The sequence below is a fragment of the Orcinus orca genome, chromosome 21 (assembly GCF_937001465.1).
Source record: "Orcinus orca chromosome 21, mOrcOrc1.1, whole genome shotgun sequence".
Taxonomy (NCBI): Eukaryota; Metazoa; Chordata; class Mammalia; order Artiodactyla; family Delphinidae; genus Orcinus; species Orcinus orca.
In genome coordinates this window covers 5765881-5783303 of record NC_064579.1, presented here as the reverse complement: position 1 = coordinate 5783303, position 17423 = coordinate 5765881, and the positions used below count along the sequence as shown (strand labels likewise).

The window sequence follows — 17423 nt, the reverse complement described above, 5'->3', positions numbered from 1 at the left end:
GCCTGTGTGGAGTCTTGGCATATGCTGGGGTGTAAGCCGTGGGGTAGGGGCCGCCGTCAGAGTTCTGGGCTTCTTCTGATGCACTGCTTGAGTAAGTACCAACAGTGGCAGCTGACACCCCACCCAGACTCTGCCCCATGCCCGGGTTGCCTGTGCATCCCTTGGCTGTGTTTCTCCCTGTCGTGGCGGCCCTAGATGCTGTGCAGTGGTGCATCGTCATGGAGCTGAGCTGTGCACCCAGGCGGGGAGACCTGGCAGCCACTAGAGCAGTCCTCCCACTGTACTCTCCGCCCTGCCTGGGGGCAAGCCAGCACGCACGTGCTCCCACAGCCCTGCTGCCCTCCAGCTAGCCAAGGGGGCTCGTCTCCCCTGATTAGGACCCCAGGACTGGGGCGTTGAATCTGAGGCTCTCACTGCTCACTCCTCAGGGTGGGTCTCCGCCTGTGCATTCTCCCTTTTCCTCTGAGTCCCCTCCCAGGGGCACAGGTCCCAACCTGATCGCTTTCCTTCCCATCCTAAACGATTACATGTGGATCTTTCTTACAGCCTTGGTTGTACAGGAGTGTTTCTGCCAGTTTCCATCCCACATACAGATGTACTTTTGATGTGATTTTTTTGGGGGGGAGTTCCACGTCCTCTTACTCTGCCACGTTGATCGATCCCCCTTGCTGTCCATACATCTTCTTTAGTGAATTGTCTGTTGAAATCTTTTGCCCATTTAAAAAATTGGTTTATTTCATTATTAAGTTTCAAGAGTTTTCTACATTTTAGTTACAAGTTCTTTTCAGATATACTTTTTTTCCTCAGGATGTGGTTTGGTTTTCATTTTTCTGTCAAGTAGGTTTTGAAACGCAGTTTTTTATTTTGATGAAGTCCATTTTACTGAAGTTTGTGCTTTTCTGACATATTTAAGAAATCTTTGCCAAATCCAATGTCATTAAGGTTTCTCCTTTGTTTTAGAAGCTGTGTCATTTTAGCTTTTACATTTAGCTCTGTGATCCATTTTGACTGAGTTAATTTTTAAAGATGGTGTGAGGAAAGGATTGAGGTTCATTGTTTTGCATGTGGTTTTCCTGTTCTAGCAACATTTGTTGAAAAGTTTATTCAGATGGAGAAACTGTTGATTTGCCTTGACTCTGTTTTGTTCCACTGATCTGTTTGTCTGTCCTTATGCCAATAAAACACTGTCCTGATTACCGTAGCTTTATAGTAAGGCTTAAAATTAGGTATCATGAGTCCTTCATCTTTGTTTTTCCTATTCGTAGTTATTTTAGGTATTGTAGGTCCTCTGCATTTCCTTATATAGTGTAGAATGAACTTGTTAATTTCAGCCAAAAGGCTTTTTAGGAATTTTGATTGTGATTGCATTTTATCTATAGATCAATTTGGGGGAAGAATTGACATCTTAATAATGCTGAGTCTTCTGACCCACGAACACAGTTGTCTCTCAGTGTATTTTGGTCTTAATAGTTTCTCTCAGAAGTGTTTCGTGGTTTTCAGCATATGTATCATGCACTCTATAATTCGTATTGCCCTCCTCCTATTATGAATAAGGTTGAGCATCTTGACATATATTTAAGGACCATTTTAATTTTCTTTTTGGGGAGTTATCTATACCCTTTATTCTCTTTTATATTGAAATTTTGGTCTTTTTTTAATTGATAAATCTGTGATACGAGTTGCAAATACCTTTTCCCCAGTTTGTCTTTGATATTGTGTACATTAATTTTTGCTAAGTAGAAATTTTGATTTTTACGTAGTCAAATTTATTTTTTCCTTTTTTGGCTTCTGGAATTTGTGTCATACTTAGATTTTCCTTGCTCTCCAAAGAATTCCTTACCACAGTTTATTCTGATATTTTAGGGTTTCATTTTTACATATAAATCTTTGATTCTGTTCAAATTTATCCTAATAATAAGGTGAGGATTGATCCAAATCATTTTCAGGATAGCTATCCAGTTGTTGCAACACTGTTAATAGATTTGAAGTTCTAACTTTATTGTATTAAATTTCTATGAGTATTTAAGGCTATTTCTGGACTTCCTGTTCTTTTCTATTGATCCATTTATTTATGCACCAGGATCACACCATTTTAATATCTGGTTTAGCTAATCTCTCTTCACTGGTATAGGAGGAAGGAGTTTCTTAACCTGCTGTCTGTGTATGGAACTTGTGGGGAATAGAAAAAAGTCTATGAGTCCAGTGAAATTCTATTTATAATTTCGGGTATATATGTATATGGTATCTTTTCTGGGGAGTAATCCATAGGTTTCATTAGATTCTCAAATAGATCCATGACTTTAAAAATGTCAAACCTTAGATCTAGAAAAGTGTTTGAGCCATATACCCTTATGGCAATCCACGAATGCTGTATTTTTATAATCAAATTTCTTTACAAACTGGATATAAGTAATTGCTTGTACACACACTGAATAATATCTGGAAGATGCATGAGAAATTGATAACGTCAGTTGTCAGAAGTTGGGGACTAGTGGTTAAGAAACAGTGAGAAGGAGACTTCATTATTATATCCTTTTATATCTTTGATTTTTATTCATATGATTGTATTGGCTTTTTGAAAAAGGTGAATAACATTTAAAAAATTAAGGTGATGAATTGGACGACTCTTCCATGTTGTTCCAAGAATGAGTTCTGTGGAAAGGGAGGGCTTGGTCATTTACTACTGGCTTTTTTATATTATAGAACATAATGCTAGACTTATTTGTTATAAGGTTACCTTACAAACCACTGCCAGTTACATCACCTCTGAGTCAGATTTTTTTTAAACAGTAAAAAAATGAACTCGTAAGGTGGTTGTGTAGATTGAGATGATACATGTAAAGCATCTAGTACGAATGTTAGTTTCTTCTTTTTACAACATAATTTTTTCTCTACAGGGAGTCTGAAGATACAGTACTGCTGGTCCTCAAAGAAATCTACCAAACCCAGGGTATCTTCCTTGATCAGCCTTTACAGTAAAAATGAACCACCTATGGCTGCTTAATGTAAGTTTTTAAATGTCATGTATGCAGCATATTACATGTGACGAGGAACTGTGGAGCCTCAGCTCTTCCTACATATTAACATGTGATGAGGAACTGTGGAGCCTCAGCTCTTTATAAATATACTTTTTGTTGCCTGTCACCAAGATGCAGGTTATTACTCATTTTTAGAGGGACCCTGCTTAAAATTCATGGGAAAAAAGCACAGTAGGCCACTTAGAGAAAGGTTAGTGTATGTTTGTTTTGTTAGCGACTTGGTCCAATAATACTTGCCATTTTTAGGATCTAAACTCAGAATCTTAATAGTTGACCATCTGAGAGTTACCAGGGCAACAGTTACAGCTTTAAGTACAAACAGCTCATCCTGGGATTTATGTTGCTCAGCCCTTTAGATGTGTAGTTAGGAAGTTTGTGTGGCAGACTCTGGCGTTCTCTCTGGTCGCCTTCCAGCGTGATGACCTCTTCAACTCCCTCCCTTAGACGGGCACTGAGGGGTCCTTCCCCAGAACACCTGCCTCTTTGTTGCTGCAGTTTTTTCCTCTCCTCAGCGGCCTCATTTCCTGCAGGTTGCCAGCCTTGCTCACCACTGGGGTCTTAGGAAGATAATCTTCCTCTCTGGAAGTGAGTGGAAAAGCAAAGGGAAGACCCTGTTACTTTTTACCACTGGCTTCAGAGAAACACTTGCCATTCTTGCTTCATAGCTGGGAGTGGTTTGCATCTTTAATACTTTGATGATGGTATTTAGGTACCACACTTTTTTTTTTTAACATCTTTATTGGAGTCTAATTGCTTTACAATGGTGTGTTAGTTTCTGCTTTATAACAAAGTGAATCAGTTATACATATACGTATGTTCCCATATCTCCTCCCTCTTGCGTCTCCCTCCCACCCTCCCTATCCCACCCCTCTAGGTGGTCACAAAGCACCCAGCTGATCTCCCTGTGCTATGTGGCTGCTTCCCACTAGCTATCTGTTTTACATTTGGTAGTGTAGGTATGTCCATGCCACTCTCTCACTTTGTCAGAGCTTACCCTTCCCCCTCCCCTTATCCTCAAGTCCATGCTCTAGTAGGTCTGTGTCTTTATTCCCGTCTTACCCCTAGGTACTTCATGACCTTTTTTTTTTCTTTTTCTTAGATTCCATATATATGTGTTAGCATACGGTATTTGTTTTTCTCTTAGGTACCACACTTTATTGTTTATTACTTGAGATGGTATAAAGTCTGAGTTTTTGTTTTGGGTTGGGTATAAATTTTTCTAAGAAATTATTGCTTATCTTTAGAAAATATTCTAATCTGGAAGTGGACTCCTGAGATTCAGAAGGCATTTTGGGGTCTGCTCATCGCTCATGGGTGTTCTCTGCATTTGAAGGCCAAGTCTAAGTGAATGAGGGAGACTGGTGGCCATCAGATTCTCTTGAGCCAGCTTTTATTTCCTACACGTACTGTATGAAGAAAGACTAAAATCTGTAAATACTGTTTACTCTCTCTACAGCTGACTGACAGATTTATTGCTAGGAATCACTGACGCTGTTCATTGTTTCCACAGCTGTTTGAGCTGCTCTCAGAGGACAGTCTAAAGTGGACAGTTTAGTTCACATCAGGTGCATCTTTATAAAGCAAAGATGTTATATATGCTAGACCTGCCCTTTTATATCATATCATACTTCAAACTGGGAGACTCTAGACAAAGTCCGACTTAGTTGTTAGTTCTTGAGGGTTATAAGAGCGGACAGACCTGAAATTACACAGCTTTGACTGCTTATTAAGTGATGAATAAAATGTTTCAGTGGTGCATTGATGGTGAAATAGAATTTGTGTAAGCCATCTGCCACAGCTGCTTGGGTGAAGGGAGTATTGAAGAGTGTCCTCTTCAAGCACACAAACAGCGTTGCCTCCTTAGGTACCCGTAGTGCAGGTCGCTATGGAACAGGCTCCCGGCACAGGCAGTGTTGGTAGATCTGGCTAGGGGGAAGTGTTCCTTATTCTGAAAGACAAACCTGCGTCTATGGGGCCAGGAACAGCTGGTGCAGAGTCAGTGTCAGAGCGTGCAAGTGAGATGCACCTTGAAGAAGACAAGTGAATGGAGACTAATAGTTTCCAAGGCATCTTGCTCACCACTGTGCTGTAGGTATTTTCTTTCTCACAGGTCTCAGTTTGTGATTGTCTTTGCAGTTCTCTTTGTGACAGTCCTTCACACTCCTCTCAGGTTCCTACAGGCCCTGGTGGACAGAGCGGTGTAGACAGGCAAGCTGTGTTTCGCTTTTTATATCGGTTTCTTGTAAGTAAATATATCATGGTATCCAAAGCCCTGGAATTTAACATTCGCATAAGCCATCTCTTTGACAGCAGAGGGAAGGTTAATTACTGTCACCCTAGAGATAAGTTTGGGGTAAAGGTGAGAGCCTGGCCTTACCTTGTCCATCTGCTTACACACCAACGCTAAGCCACTAAGAAGTCTCATCCATATGAAATACTTTATTTTCTTTACTACATAAACTCTGAGTGTGAAGTAAGGGTTACTGAGAATTCAGTAGCATTCAGTACATATTAAAGGGGAAGCTTTCATCAAGTTGTTGTCTTCATATTTAAATTTGGTCTTCCTATTAACAGAATAACTAAAATTTAAGAGTAAACCAAAGGACCAGCAAGAGTGAGTCCCTGTAACCAGAGATGAACAGGATCAACCTGGATGGCTAGATAAACCACTGTTTGTACTAAGAAGTGTTTCCTTCCTGGTGGTGAGGGGCAGGTGACTGGAAAAGAGCTTTATATCCTGTTTGTCCCCCTGTGCTGGTTTCACGGATGTATATTCCACAGGGTAATAAGCTTGACTTGAGTTCCTTGTTTAGTTGTATATTATTTGCACTACTTCAGCAGCATCATGCGCAATCTCTTGACCAAGGCTACTTTTAAATGCTGGTGGAGGATCATTTTCTCCATATTCCCAGCTGCAGAATTGCTATTGCTAATCTCAGCAAAAGCGATGGTTTGCATGGAAAGATCGGTAGCACCGATTAGCGTTCTGACAGTTTGCACTTTTTGAAATGTTTTTTATGTGATTATATTTAAAACTTTAGTAAATTCTGAAATAAAACCATATTGACCAGTTGTCTACTTTTACCTGGCTCATCCATCATAAAGTAAAGAGAGTCAATACAATAACCATTCTTTTCCCCTGTGTACTACTAAAAGAAGTTTAAAAAGAGTTTTGGGCAAAGAACTAACGTTCAGGTTCTTTCCCCTTGACTGTTGATTCAAAGTGCGGCGATTATAAGGTAAATATTGAGATGCTCCTTTTGTATCATTGACATCAGCCACTGCTATAGACAGTGGAATCACTTGTGTCAGGGAATCTGGTGTCTAACTTTGGAAATGTTTCAGGTCTCAAATGGAACTTTAAGCACAAAAAATCACGTTCACCGTTAGGAAAAAGATATATTGAAAATATATTATAGAAATACACAAATCAAGGTCATATTTATAATATAATCACAAAAAGAAAACATAAAATATAATCACAACACAGAGAAAGGCCGTTATAGGTCCTACACCATCAGTTCCGCCGATGTCCGTCATGGTCCATTATACCCTACGGGGAGGGCGGGGCGGGAGGAGACTCACCTGCCCTCCAGACAGCCGGTCTCTGACTACCCTGCCCTGCCTTGGCTGCTTGGCACAGCTGGTGCATTTGGGCAGATCTTCAGTCCTGAGTGGAGGGAGAGCAGCTCGTGAGCACAGTTACACAAGTGAGGTGGAGACAGTGAGTACTGAATCCACGCTCCTGACCAGTTTCTTTTTTATTGTGTTTACTCAGTAATTCAACAAATTATCAAATCACTTATGTTTACAGTATTCAAAATGGACAGCAGTACTTAGCTGGACTTGAATAAGATATGCACAGTGGTAAATAAGCCAGAACTGGAGATTCTCCCATTTAAGGTGTGATGGAATTGCCACCAGTGAAGGTAAACAGAACTAAAATAATTTAATTGCTCATGCCCTAGATTTTAAGATTTTGAGCTATGGGAAATGGAAATTAAGTTCCGATCATCAACGCTAGCTTCTAGGATAAAGTGGGGCTAAGGTGAAAGCTTCTTTGTGACAGAATCATTCCAAGAACAGTACTGAAGTTAAGTGTAAAAACACTGCAGACCTTGGGATACCAATCTGATGGGCCACATTCATAAGCTGGAAAGACCATGGAAAGATCTCGTTACTGGAATGCGTGGTGAACAGTAGTGAAAAAGGACCTTGACTCCTCGCGATAAATCCCTGTGAGCCAGGGCAAAACTGCATGATCATGGGGGCTTCTCTCCTCACCTGTACCTCTCAGGAGGTAAAAGGCAGAAATTTTTGTCCTGGGAGTGGTGAGTTAGGAGGGGCCGATTCACCTGTTTTCCAGGAAGGCAGCTCCAGTGTCTAAACATCAAAATGACGAGGGTCGCCAGGCTGCTTTTGCGCGGTGGGAAGAGCAGGGCTGCGCTGCAGTGGTCTGTGGCACTGGGCGTCCGTCAGGGGAGGGTAGTACTGCCTATAGCAGACATAGGCGAACGTCAGGCCGATGGTGGATCCAGCCAGGACATCTGAAGGCAGAGGAGACGGGCCTTCCCTCAGTCACGGTGATGCCACCCAGCAGAGGGAGCTTGGCCCTCCAGGTTACTCTACTTGTTTAGCCTGCAAACCCCCTCAATTCCAGGCTTATGGGGTTTTTGGGTTTTCTTAATTTTATCGTACATTTGCAGGATGTTCTCTAAACACCAAATCAAAACACATGTTTAGTTGGGTAGTTATAACAAGGCTTTTTCTGAGTTCACTGCATTGAATATTTTTAATTGAGAAGAATAATGAAGGTTCACTTAATGCTATCAACAACTCCTTCTCACCATTTAAAGGGTTCTAGAGGAAGGAATAAACTCTTCAGGAGTTGCTTCTCTTTGCAAAAATTTATTCTTTAAAACTGAGCTCCTAAGGTCCTCTGGGCAATACTGTCAGCTTTTTTTTTTTTTTGAACTGTGGGCTTTCTGTGCAAATATTTGGATATTTTACTCTATCATTCAACTTAAATTTCTTTGGTTTAATTACAATTTTATGTTTTCTTGAATTTTACTTTCGTTTCTGAACAAAAACCTCACGACAGTGAACTTGATTTTTAAGAAAGTAAATTGAATTTTGAGGTTGGGTGTAAAAAATTTCTTATAGAGTTTATTCTGAACTTATGATGCTTCAAAGTCATGGGAAAATCAGAATGTCCCTCATTGGTAATCTGTTTAAAAGATAACAGTGTGCTTTTTCATTTTCCGTGTAGCAATAAACGCATACTCAGTACAGAACGCAGACCATCCTCTGCTCACTTGTCTGTTCATTCAGCAGACACCCAGGGAGCGTCTCCTGTGCCAAGTGCTAGGGAGAAATGATGGGAGAACGGTGGAGGCGTCCATGGCCTGGATGCCTTGCTTACCTTGCCAGTGATGCTTGTAGTCACAGGTGCGGGACAGTGCAATCACAGCTGCAAAGAGTAGGGGTGACAGAAAGGAACAGAACCTCCAAGATTCCCCTCGGCCTCGTGGTGTGAAGCAGTGTAACTTCCCTGCCAGGTAGAAGGACGCGAAGGCCAGACCAGCAAATGCAACTAGAAGAGGGAAAACCTCTAAGTATATGTCTTTTAAAGAAAAAGAGGAGGCTATGTTTTTATCCCTTTTGGTAACTTTTGGTGTAGATCATCGATCTACATCGTCAATTATGAGGGAGAAGGAAACAAAAGGGAAAATGAAGGACCGTTTCCCAAAGTGAGTAACATTTACCCTGGGAATAGTTTTGGAATCCTAGCAATGGGACTTCACTTCCTGATGCGTTAGTTTCCTGATGCATAAATGGGAATCATAAAAACAACAGTACCCATCTCATTGGGCTCTTTATGGTATCAAACGAGACACGAATCTAAAATGCTTTCGGAAGCACCTGACATACAGTAGCTCTTCAATAAAGGTTAGTTAATATTTTTATGACTGGAGCAAGATTGCAGAATTTAGGCAAATAAAACAGTAATAATAAAATGTTCAAATTTCATGAAGGTAAACTACTTCCTCTGTCCTCGAATATTTAATATTCGAGGTTCAAGCTTGTTATTAAAGAAGGGGGCTCTCCGATTTCTAGATGCAAGAACAAGAGTGCATGAAATGTTCCCATCCTCACAAGCTTCCTAGGTTAAATTCAATGATCCCCAAAAAAGCACAGATATAGAGTCCACGTGGTATTCTTACAGGAAGAATGTCCACTGGGGAAGCTCTTGCGGCCCTCATTCACCACGTCCTCATTTCCTGTGCACGTCAAGTCATGATGGGCTTGCCCGTCGGGGAAGCAACGGTAGAAGAAGTCTGGGCGTGGCCTGCAAGAATAAGCGAGGTCTGACGTGGATCATTTCCAGCTCCAGAAATTATTTTTTGGTTGTGTTAGATACCTTTCTTAACTGTCAGTCAAACAGTGTCCCAGGCAAAACAGTGAAACGGGATTGGATAGTCACCACTAAGAGAAAAGCCTTATTTCCAGGGTCAGCATTTAAACCAGGAAGGAAAAAAAGCCACTGCGGCACGTAGTTACTTTTTAGGGCAAAGAGTGAGTCGTGCTGCAGCTTCTGGGGGTGCTCTGGAGGACAGCGACTCCGTGTCAGTGGGAAATGCTGTTCAGGGCAGGAGAGAGCCCGAGAGTCACCCAACGGACCGAGGCAGAGGGAAGGGAGGAAGTGTTTGTTAGAAGAGAAAGATCAGACTGAGAATAAAGAGAAAAGGCTACGGGGAAGATGTGGCAGCAGTTGCGTGCGCCTGCCCTCCTGGGGCGAGGGCGGCAGCGCTGGGCACTCACCTCCCCACTATCAGTTTGACTGTGTTGGTGAAGACGCCGTTCAGAGCCAGGGCCAGGCTGGCAGCTGGAAGGCAACGGAAGTGGCTGCTGGTGGCGTCTGCCCAGGAGGAGCGGCCGGGTCCCTGTCTCGTTAGGCGCAGCCGCGGTCTCCGGGGACAGAGGAGCGCTCGGGCTCCAGCCGGAGCGGAGCGTGAGAATAATCCCGCCCCCCGCCGGCCACTCCGCCTTGGCACAGGGAGAACGCGCTACCCGGACTGAGGACTCGTCGGAGCTGCAAATAGTCCGGTGCACGCAGGTGCACCCAGGACGTGGAGCACGTCTCACAGGCAGCAGGCGGGGCACCCCGGAGACGCAGTCACCCGAGGAACGTAGAGCTCGGCCCCCCACCCCCCCCCCCGCCCCGCAAGCCCCGTGGGGGCCCCCGCCTCCTGCTTCCGGCGCTGGGGAGGCCGCGCTTACCCAGGCAGGCCTGCCGGCTGTCCACTGCGTCCGCCTTCTTCAGACACCTGGCTAGGAGGACCGGGGCCAGCGGGGCCAGCAAGGCGACGACCTGCGCCGGACACGGCAGAGCTCAGCACGCGAAAGGAAACAGGGCCGCCCCGAGAACGTCAGACAGCTAGCTGGGAAAAGAGCTCCCACAGCAAGAGGGGTGAAGTGACAGCAGAACTGGCCTATCAGACCTCCCGGCTCCCCCGCAAGTGCCGCGTCCCGGGTCTGCCTGCAGCTAGCTGGGCGCCGAGCTCCCGCGGGAGCCGCCGTCACCGCTCCTCTCAACGACCAGTTGCCCCGGGCCGCCCTGAGCAGCCGCCCCCAGACCCTATCCCTGGAGCCCAAGCGGACGGACTTCTCTCTCAACCTGGCCCTTAACCGTTACGACGCGAAGGCTCGTCTTCAGCTCCGTGGCGGAGCCAGGGGGACCTGCCCGCTCCCTCCCTAGTGTTCGGCTCCGTGAGAAGTGCGGTCAGAAGGGAGGCTGGTTCTCCACGCACAAACATCGGCTTGGTGGCGAAATACTCTGCTTCCACGTACGGATTCCGGTAGAGCCACATCTCCTCGGGCTGGATGAGCCTCTGGAAGGGCGGGAGCAGCTCTGTTACCCTAAAGGGGACACAAAGGTGCGGACGCGTCGGCGGCTTCCCGGAAGCGCGCGCGGAGCCCGGCCGGGCGGCGGGGCCGGGGGCCGGGGGCCGGAGCGCAGTCCTTACATGAAGACCGCGAACAGCGCGAGCCGCAGGCCCACCTCCGCCGCCACCTTCTTCCCCATCACGGCGCGCGCGCTCAAGGCTGACGTGGCGGCGCCGAGGGAGGGGGGCGCGGGGCGGGGCCGGAGCGGGGGCGGGGCCGAGGCGGGGCGAGAGCGGCCCCCAGCGCCTGAGACAGCGACGGACGAAGTGAGGGGTCGCCCCAGCTGTCTGTCCCCCGCCCGCCCGCGCGCCCGACGTTGCGTACCTTACAGAAGCCCGGGCCTTCCGTCCCCGGGGACCACGCAGACTCCTCGTTTCCGGATCCAAGTCCCCTGAAGCACACCGCGTACTGCGGAAAGACGTGCCGGGCTCCCGCAGGACCTTGCGGGCCTCGCCGGCGCGGTGGACGCGCTGGGTCTTTCGGTCCCGCGCTGGTCCCCTCCCGCTTAGGATGGCCTCTTGCCCACTGAGTGGTAGCAAGAAATTACGGGCAATGAACAAGTCCACATATTTAATTTGCAACATACGGGACAATTTATTGAAGTCAACCTCAAGCAAAATCTGAAATCAGTGGAATGTCATTAAAAACCTTTCCAAATTAATCCTCACGGAAGCAAAAAACACATTTGAATTCCAAAGTATTTGTAAAATAAGAAAGGCAGCATCTCAGTAAATATAATGTACAAAAATTATATGTTCCTACCAGCACACACAGTAGTAAGAAGCTTAAATATTACAGGCAATGCTAATACACCGTAACTAGTCAACAGTAAGCTATCTATATACAGGTTAACCAAGCTTTACACGTTTCACACTATGCAATAAAACATAGGCCAATCAACAAAATCCCCAAAATATCATATATCTTGAAGTCTATGTGGCAACATCAAGTCATTATACAGTAATGCCCTAGTGGAATACCCCCAGGGAAAATGAACACTAATCTTTAGTGTCAAGAGCTTCTAGCGAAGTCACAGAAACTCAAAAGAGATTGACTTAGTGAATATTGATGCTTTGTTATTAAAGACTCAAGTCTCAAGGGATTTAGGCAAAAAATAACAGTTCACAGGATCTACAAAGTTTATTACAGATAAAGTACAGAAATAACCAATCTACAAAGGTAATTATCATAGATAAAGATCACGAGGAAATGAGAGCAGAATCTGTAGGTATCTGTGTTTTGCTGTGCAATATCACAAGTGGATACAAATGAATTTCTCCTATCAATTCCAATTATGCACACACCCCTGTATATAAAAAGAACCAGTTGTAGTCATCATTTAGCATCTTGGTTATCAGTGGCAACATGATTTTCTTTTTTTTTTTTTTTTTAACACAGGGCATGTGACAGCACAAATGAGATAAAGAGCAATATTAGTGACAACAAAGTAAAAGTAAATTTCATCCAGTCCACTTCTAAACTGACAAGTTTGAATCCCTCATTTAGGTCATCTGATGGATACCGAGAGGCATTCACACACATCAGAAGTCTGTGGCAGGTGGGGAAGGGAAACCCGAGGGTGCTTTCTTGCCAAGTAGCAGGTGCAGTGATGTCACATAAGAAAACGAAGGACTGAATAAATGACTTTGGTAACTATTCATCTTTTCCCTTTTTCTTACACATTAATGACTCTGGGACGCCACCAAAGGACAGGTAATTCTCTTCCTCCTTCGTACATATGTGCCACACGAACCTGAACTTGTCACTTAAGCAATGGACTGAAAAGAACGGAAATGGGTTTGAAACACACAGGTTACACCCAGCATTTCAGGAGAGTAACATAAGTGCAAATTTTTGTTTTTTTCCCTACGCAGGCATATATTAAAAGGAAAGAAGAGGTGCTTGGGGATAAGGTTGACAAAATAACAAAACAGAGAACATACATATGAAGTACTTGTATAAATGCTGCTGGTATTTCATGCAGGAGTCTCTTCCCCGAACGTGTGCACTGAATCTGAGAGAACTACTGTGGACACTTCCGTCTGCAGAACTTCGCCTTTAATCCAAGTTCAAGAGGGTAAGAGACAAAACAGTATACAAAACAATGCTTTCTACTTCATAAATCTTAAAATAACTGTAAAATAAGGAGAATCTGAGGAGTTTCAAGTACTTAAAAAACCTGAATTCAATGAGGCAGAGGTCTCAGTGTTAAAGTGGCTACTTCGTACCTGTGGTAAACACTACACCCCCTCCCTTACCCTACTGTAACCCCCTTTCTCCCTGTACCCCACCCCGGATAAATGTCGGTAGATTTCAGTATATACAAATTCCCAACTCTTCCTATTTGTCAATATAGGGCAAAGCTGTCTAATTATATCTATTCCCGAGCCTATCTGGAAAGGGAAGCGAGTTCTACTGTTTGTTTACAAATAACCAGAGACCAATTCTAGGTGGCCTGAGGCCAAAGGAAGTTGTTCCAAGTGATCATGTCTGCAGCAGCTCGGACAATGAGGGGGCTGGACACATCAGCCTTTTAAGAAGTAATTCAAGTCGAATTTGCACTGCACAGCACAAGCAACTTCCCAATGTAGAAGGACATCAAGTGTGAGCTTCCCAAGCTGTCAAGACGCCACGGTAACCTGTTCTCTTATCCTAGTGGGACATGGCATGCGGCGGTACCTTGACTTTAAGGTGAATGCTAAAGAAGAGCTTTCTGTTTTGAAATGAAATGAGAGACAAGCAACAAATCCCCGGGAGTCCAGAGACTGCGCTCCACACAGCTGGCCCATCTGTTTCCAAACTGCAGATCTGGGCTGGACCCTGACTGGAACACACCATGCAGCGAGCTACTCAAGGGAAACTCTACTTCCTGAGTCAGGAAAGAAAGGTGTCCAACAGCCGCCCTGTCTGAGTCCTTTCCGCAATCATCTCGTTGTGAGTTTCCCAGCGTTATTCACAGGCGTGCCTCCAAATACTCTGGGGAAATGGCAGCTGGGAGCTGGGAGCAGCCTTCCCCCTGCCTTTTTTTTTTTTTTTTTTAGTTTTTAGATGTGTTCCTGATTTGAACACATAGAAATCTCCAAGTTTCAATGATTCTAAAAGTCAGCCTATTTTATAGCTTAGGCCAGAGAATTTCTGAGAATTAGGATAGGGTGGGAACTTGTTAAAAGAAAAATGAAAATAAAACCCACCCCACTCCTAATTCCAGCCCTGATTAGATATTAAAGAAGTGACTCACTCCCTCCAGCTGCTTCTGCCTGGCCTGCCGGGAGCACAGGGCCGTCCACCCCTCCCTTCCCAGCCAGCGGCAGGACTCCTCACGCCCCCTCCGGCGCAGGGCCTGGAAGGCCTCTAGGATTTCACCTCTAGCTCTTACAGATCTGATTTCTGAAGATTTATGCTGATTATCAAAAATCTTACGTTCGCTTCTTCCACCAAAGAACCAACATAAGGTTAAAAAAAATGCCACCGTTATCCCATGCTGCTTTAAGTTATTTCATTTTCGGACAAGAATTAAAACCCAACCATTTATGCTCTGACCACAGACAGATTGAAAAGTTAACAAATAACAACTTCCAGCTATCAGTGAGCAACATGTCTTTTGCAAAATTTCATTGGCGAAGCACAGACAAGCACCCTGCATGGATACTATGCACATATAAAGCACAACTTATTCTTTTTCTGCTTCCATAGCCTGCACCTTTAAAATATACAAACTAGGCAACAGTACGAGGTGTGAGGAGAGCTCCCTGGCACTGCCAGGACTAAAGCCACGTTCCAGACCGTTAAAGGACACTCGCAGACCAAGACCCCATGGCTGTGGTCAGCGATGGTGTTTTCCGCCCTGATTTCTGAAATGGCAGAACAACCCTATTAGCCAACCCCCCACCCCCCCCAAATTAAAAAACCTCAGCAGATCTCTGCTACAGATACACAAACAAAATGTGACACAATGAAGAAGCTGCATAAAAATACTTAAACCTAAGGTATTTGTAGTATACAGGATATACCCTGGCTTACCATATAAAAGTCACCAGATATTAAATAGCACTAAGTCCAAAACAAAGCAAGGAGATAAGATTCCATGTTGGATACCGTTTCAACACGAGGTGCATTTCAGATATTAAAGGAAATCCTTCATGTTAGTAAGTTTAAAAAAGCAAACATTTATCATATACATATATAAAATAAAGTTTTAGTATGATAAAACCTAGATTTTCTTAAATTATTTTTTAAAAGGACATCAAACTATATGATTGCTCAAGAGCAAACTTTAGTGTTTTGGTGAGCTGTAATTCACGTGACTTGTAGCAGTCGCATTTGGTAACACATATAGCATTTTCTATCTTGCTCTTTCTTTTGGGACCATATCTAATCAACAGAATTACTGGAGGCCCAATAAGTTACCTCAGAATTATTTGCTGGAATCAGGCAAATGGCAGTTTAGGAGCTTAAGTAAAAGAATTGTAGTGTTTTTTTGTTTGTTTTTTTTAACAAGAAAAAATCCAGTATAATTGCACATTTACATACAAAGAAAAAAAAAAAAGAAGCACAAAACAGGTTTTTTTCTTCTTTTTTCCAGAGAAGAGTTGTAAATTGATAAGGAAAAGGAACACACAGCACAACTGAAGGAATGTTGTGGAGCATCTATCTTCCCTGCCTTTATAAGGTCACTGGGTACTTCCTGAGGGAAAATAAATGCTACCAGGTACCGGCAATTGTTAGCAGTCAAAATTCACAGAGAAGTTGACGTTCATTCAAGCTAAACCTAGGCTTCTACTTAGTACAGTGTTACAACAATGTCTGACAGGACTAATTAATTCATACAGGGAATCCTGGAATATACATATTCCTAAGCATTAAAAGCAAGTGAGTTCTGTGGCAGATATTCCGGTTCACTTGCGTCTATGAGCTCCAACCATTCCCGCTATCACTGCTTTCTGTGGAGCTCTCCCTAAGTGCTTCCTGCCATGAAGTGTGTTTGTGTGGCTCTCATTTACCCTGTAGAAGTACAAGTGCTACCACTTTCACCCCCAAATTAGGAACTGAACAAAAAGATCTATTCAAATACAGTTCAAATTCATTTGTGTAGTTTTCACCAGGACACGTGACTGAGTGGTCAGCTGACAAAGGGAATGTTTGCTTGGGAGAGGAAAGCAGAGACAGAAAATTAAAATGCCCATAATTCTCTCCTAGTCAGACCAGGGTGTACATTAAATTGGATAGAAAATGGTGCTTATTTGACCCAACTTTTGGTCTGTGCCTTTCAACTCCCTTTAGCTGCCTTTACCAGTGTGTCAAGACAACAGGAATGACCATTCTAACTCTGTATTCATATCCACAGAGACACACTTCATCAAAAACACCCATTATCAGTGGAGAACGTTTCAAACTCAGTGAGGGCATCGATTTCTTTTTTTCTCCAGAACAAAAAACCAACAACCACATTATATACCTTTCTAGGTAAAGTTATATCGGAAAGCCCACCTAGTTTAAGACCACAGAGGTAATATTCACTGAAGCCTTTTGATTTCAAGAGGCCAGATTCAATACTCCCACAGAGCCCTTCTCTAAGACTACGAGAGGCGTCTGGAAGGGAAAGCGAAGCCAGCCTCCCTGCTGCTCAGGAAAGCGGTATGTAAGACCACCATACCCTTTTCTAGAGGGCTTTCTGCAATTCCTACTTAAAACACACACACACACACACACACACACACACACACACAGACACACACACACACAGATTAGACTATCTGAACTACACTTCTCAAAATTTTTAAAAATGAAAATAAATAAAGGAATGATGGCTACTTTTGCTTTTTACACCCAAGGAACACATCCTAGACTTTAAATTTATCTCATTAACAGAACTTCTTCTCTTTGTTCTTATTTTAAAAGCGAAGACATCTCTTTTGCCAGCTGCAAAGGCATTGAAGCACAATAAAAGGCAAGAAAAGACCAAGGGAACCTAACCCTCCACAAAAGAATCCCCAAGCTGACCGGACGAAACTGAAAAACCAGATCCCACCAACGGCTTCTGCCTGCACGGCCTGGTTCCCCATCTTCACTTTAATAGGGCAGCGCTGATGGCCAAGGCTGTATGCACTGCAGCGGTCTCTTCTTGTACTAACGCATTCTCTACTTTTTTCTTTTCCTTTCTTCGTTTCAATAAAAAAAGAAGGAAATCACTGCCCATTTATTCTTTGACTTCTTCTCCATGATCCTGTGATTCCAATTTACATTTGATCTTGCTCCAGTATTCGGGTGACACGGGAGATACAGGGTCATGTTCAGAGCAGCAGAGACGGCCTTCCAGAGCGGAGGGCACCAGAGCCCCCTTTTCATGATCTTTGCAAAACGAACGTGGACAGAACTCACAGAAGGACACAGCTGCGCCGCCGCACTCATCGCACTGATGCCACGGGCACTCCCACTTTC

General features: G+C 44.0%; 3 protein-coding genes across 16 annotated transcripts in view; 1 reads left to right on the top strand and 2 right to left on the bottom strand.

Moving 5' to 3' along the window:
- The window catches only part of DDHD2 (DDHD domain containing 2), a 26531-nt gene extending 20420 nt beyond the window's left edge, over positions 1 to 6111 (top strand). For 2 of the 3 annotated variants that reach the window (XM_033415033.2, XM_033415035.2), the window contains one exon: positions 2898 to 6111. In XM_033415033.2, coding sequence (XP_033270924.1) covers positions 2898 to 2979 — 82 coding nt within the window. In that variant the 3' untranslated portion in view covers positions 2980 to 6111. The remainder of the gene's footprint in view (positions 1 to 2897) is intronic. The other variant, XM_033415034.2, reaches the window with a different exon arrangement.
- PLPP5 (phospholipid phosphatase 5) lies at positions 4245 to 11569 on the bottom strand. Of its 8 annotated transcripts, none has more exons than XR_004479592.2 (9): positions 11066 to 11569; positions 10890 to 10958; positions 10320 to 10410; positions 9861 to 9924; positions 9263 to 9387; positions 8461 to 8631; positions 7394 to 7585; positions 6624 to 6708; positions 4245 to 5310 (listed from the first exon to the last, which is right to left on the bottom strand). XR_004479592.2 is itself a non-coding variant. In XM_033415037.2 (8 exons), the coding sequence occupies exons 1-7, from the start codon at positions 11567 to 11569 to the stop codon at positions 7422 to 7424; spliced, it is 1188 nt and encodes a 395-aa protein (XP_033270928.1). In that variant the 3' UTR covers positions 6418 to 6708; positions 7394 to 7421. The 8 variants fall into 8 exon arrangements, 3 of the variants coding, with proteins under 3 accessions (XP_033270928.1, XP_012394137.2, XP_049560279.1); XR_004479593.2 differs by having other exon boundaries at positions 4245 to 5221; XR_004479594.2 differs by lacking the exon at positions 4245 to 5310 and having other exon boundaries at positions 6418 to 6708; positions 7394 to 7533.
- The window catches only part of NSD3 (nuclear receptor binding SET domain protein 3), a 110195-nt gene continuing 104326 nt past the window's right edge, over positions 11555 to 17423 (bottom strand). For all 5 annotated transcript variants that reach the window (XM_033415027.2, XM_004284886.3, XM_033415028.2 and 2 more), the window contains one exon: positions 11555 to 17423. In XM_033415027.2, coding sequence (XP_033270918.1) covers positions 17182 to 17423 — 242 coding nt within the window. In that variant the 3' untranslated portion in view covers positions 11555 to 17181.